This window comes from Orycteropus afer, unplaced genomic scaffold (assembly GCF_000298275.1).
Source record: "Orycteropus afer afer isolate SDZICR_OR568_19922 unplaced genomic scaffold, OryAfe1.0 scaffold00006, whole genome shotgun sequence".
NCBI classification, from domain to species: domain Eukaryota; kingdom Metazoa; phylum Chordata; class Mammalia; order Tubulidentata; family Orycteropodidae; genus Orycteropus; species Orycteropus afer.
The window spans coordinates 13,191,384-13,192,712 of NW_006921593.1; the positions used below are offsets into that span (position 1 = coordinate 13,191,384).

The following is a 1,329-nucleotide window of genomic DNA, read 5'->3' on the forward strand; positions in this document are numbered from 1 at the left end:
GTGGGTTGTTTGCAGAAAGTCTGGCCGGATGGTTCCGATCATTCAAGAATGCTTTTCCATCTTTTTACGACATGGACCCTTCTACGATTCAGGCACTGAACTGAGCAAAAGGTGGAGGAAGGATTGATACCAGAGAGAAACATTGTTAGAGAAATGAAAATGCAAAAAAGTCAGCCAGAAATGCCAACATATTTCTGTGAAGTTACAGTGAGCACGCTGCCTCTCCTGCCTTCTCTGCCCCCACTCTGTCACTGCTGCCTGAGACGGGACACCAGCCCTACTCTGCTACCGCCTCCTCCCCTTCCCCTTCCCCTTCCCCCTCCTCAGCCTGCTCAATGTGAGATGTGAGGACAACCCACTTCCACTAATGACAGTCACTCACCTTGGTGCTGTACAGTTAATAAGCTTATCTGTTATGGGTGTGTGTGAGAGAGACAGTGTGTGTTCATGTGAACATCTAATGGCTGTGCAATAAGAACTGTGTTGGTTGACTGTTTACATTATCAGTACAACTTCTGGTCAACAGGAAGCTATTAGTAGTTAAGGTTTTGGGGAGTCGAGTTATATGTGGATTCCTGACTGCCCAGGGGTGGGTGCCCCTCACCCTCGTATTTTCAACAGTCAGCTGGACCCGTGCATTCCTCACACATTCACCTGGTGTCCTGCAGACCCAACCCAAAGACTCCCCATCGAAGTCCATTTAGAGCACAGAGAAGGTGGCTCACCGGGGTCTCCTTGCACATCTCCAAGGAGAAGTTCTGCAAGAGCAGGACGAGAGAGGCCTTCACGGACAGGAGTGCGAACCTCATGCCGATGCAGTTCCGAGGCCCAGTCCCAAAGGGGAGGAACACGTAGGGGTCCAGCCCCGCCTTGTTGTCCTTACTGAACCTGGCATCAGACAAGGAGAGCATTGGGAAGATGAGCTGGGGACCATCCTTGATTTGGGGCATCACAGAGATTCAAATGATCAGTGATGGACACCGTGTGGTACGTGGTTCTCTTTGCTCTCCCCAGTGCCTGGCACCTACGTGCTCTGTTGTGTCCCATTCAATCAATTCCAATTCCTCGTGATCCTATCTTGTTGAAGAAGCAAAGGAATGAATGAGTGAATGAAGCATGATCAAATGAATGAATGAATGAGTGGCTGAATGAAGGTATGATCAAATAAATGAATGAATGAGTGGATCAATGAAGGCATGATCGAATGAATGAATGAATGAATGAGTGGATCAATGAAGGCAACACATAATGAGGCCACAAAGGCTTATGTGACGCCTGGAATGTGTAATGTGATGAGCCCTTGGTGGCACAGTGGTTAAGGTACTCAGC

At 48.7% G+C, this 1,329-nt stretch overlaps 1 protein-coding gene across 1 annotated transcript in view; it reads right to left on the bottom strand.

Annotated features, from left to right (window-relative positions):
* The window catches only part of LOC103198692 (cytochrome P450 3A24-like), a 35,649-nt gene that overhangs the window by 7,416 nt on the left and 26,904 nt on the right, over positions 1 to 1,329 (bottom strand). Inside the window, 1 exon segment of the mRNA XM_007942880.1 lies at positions 726 to 888. Coding sequence (XP_007941071.1) covers positions 726 to 888 — 163 coding nt within the window.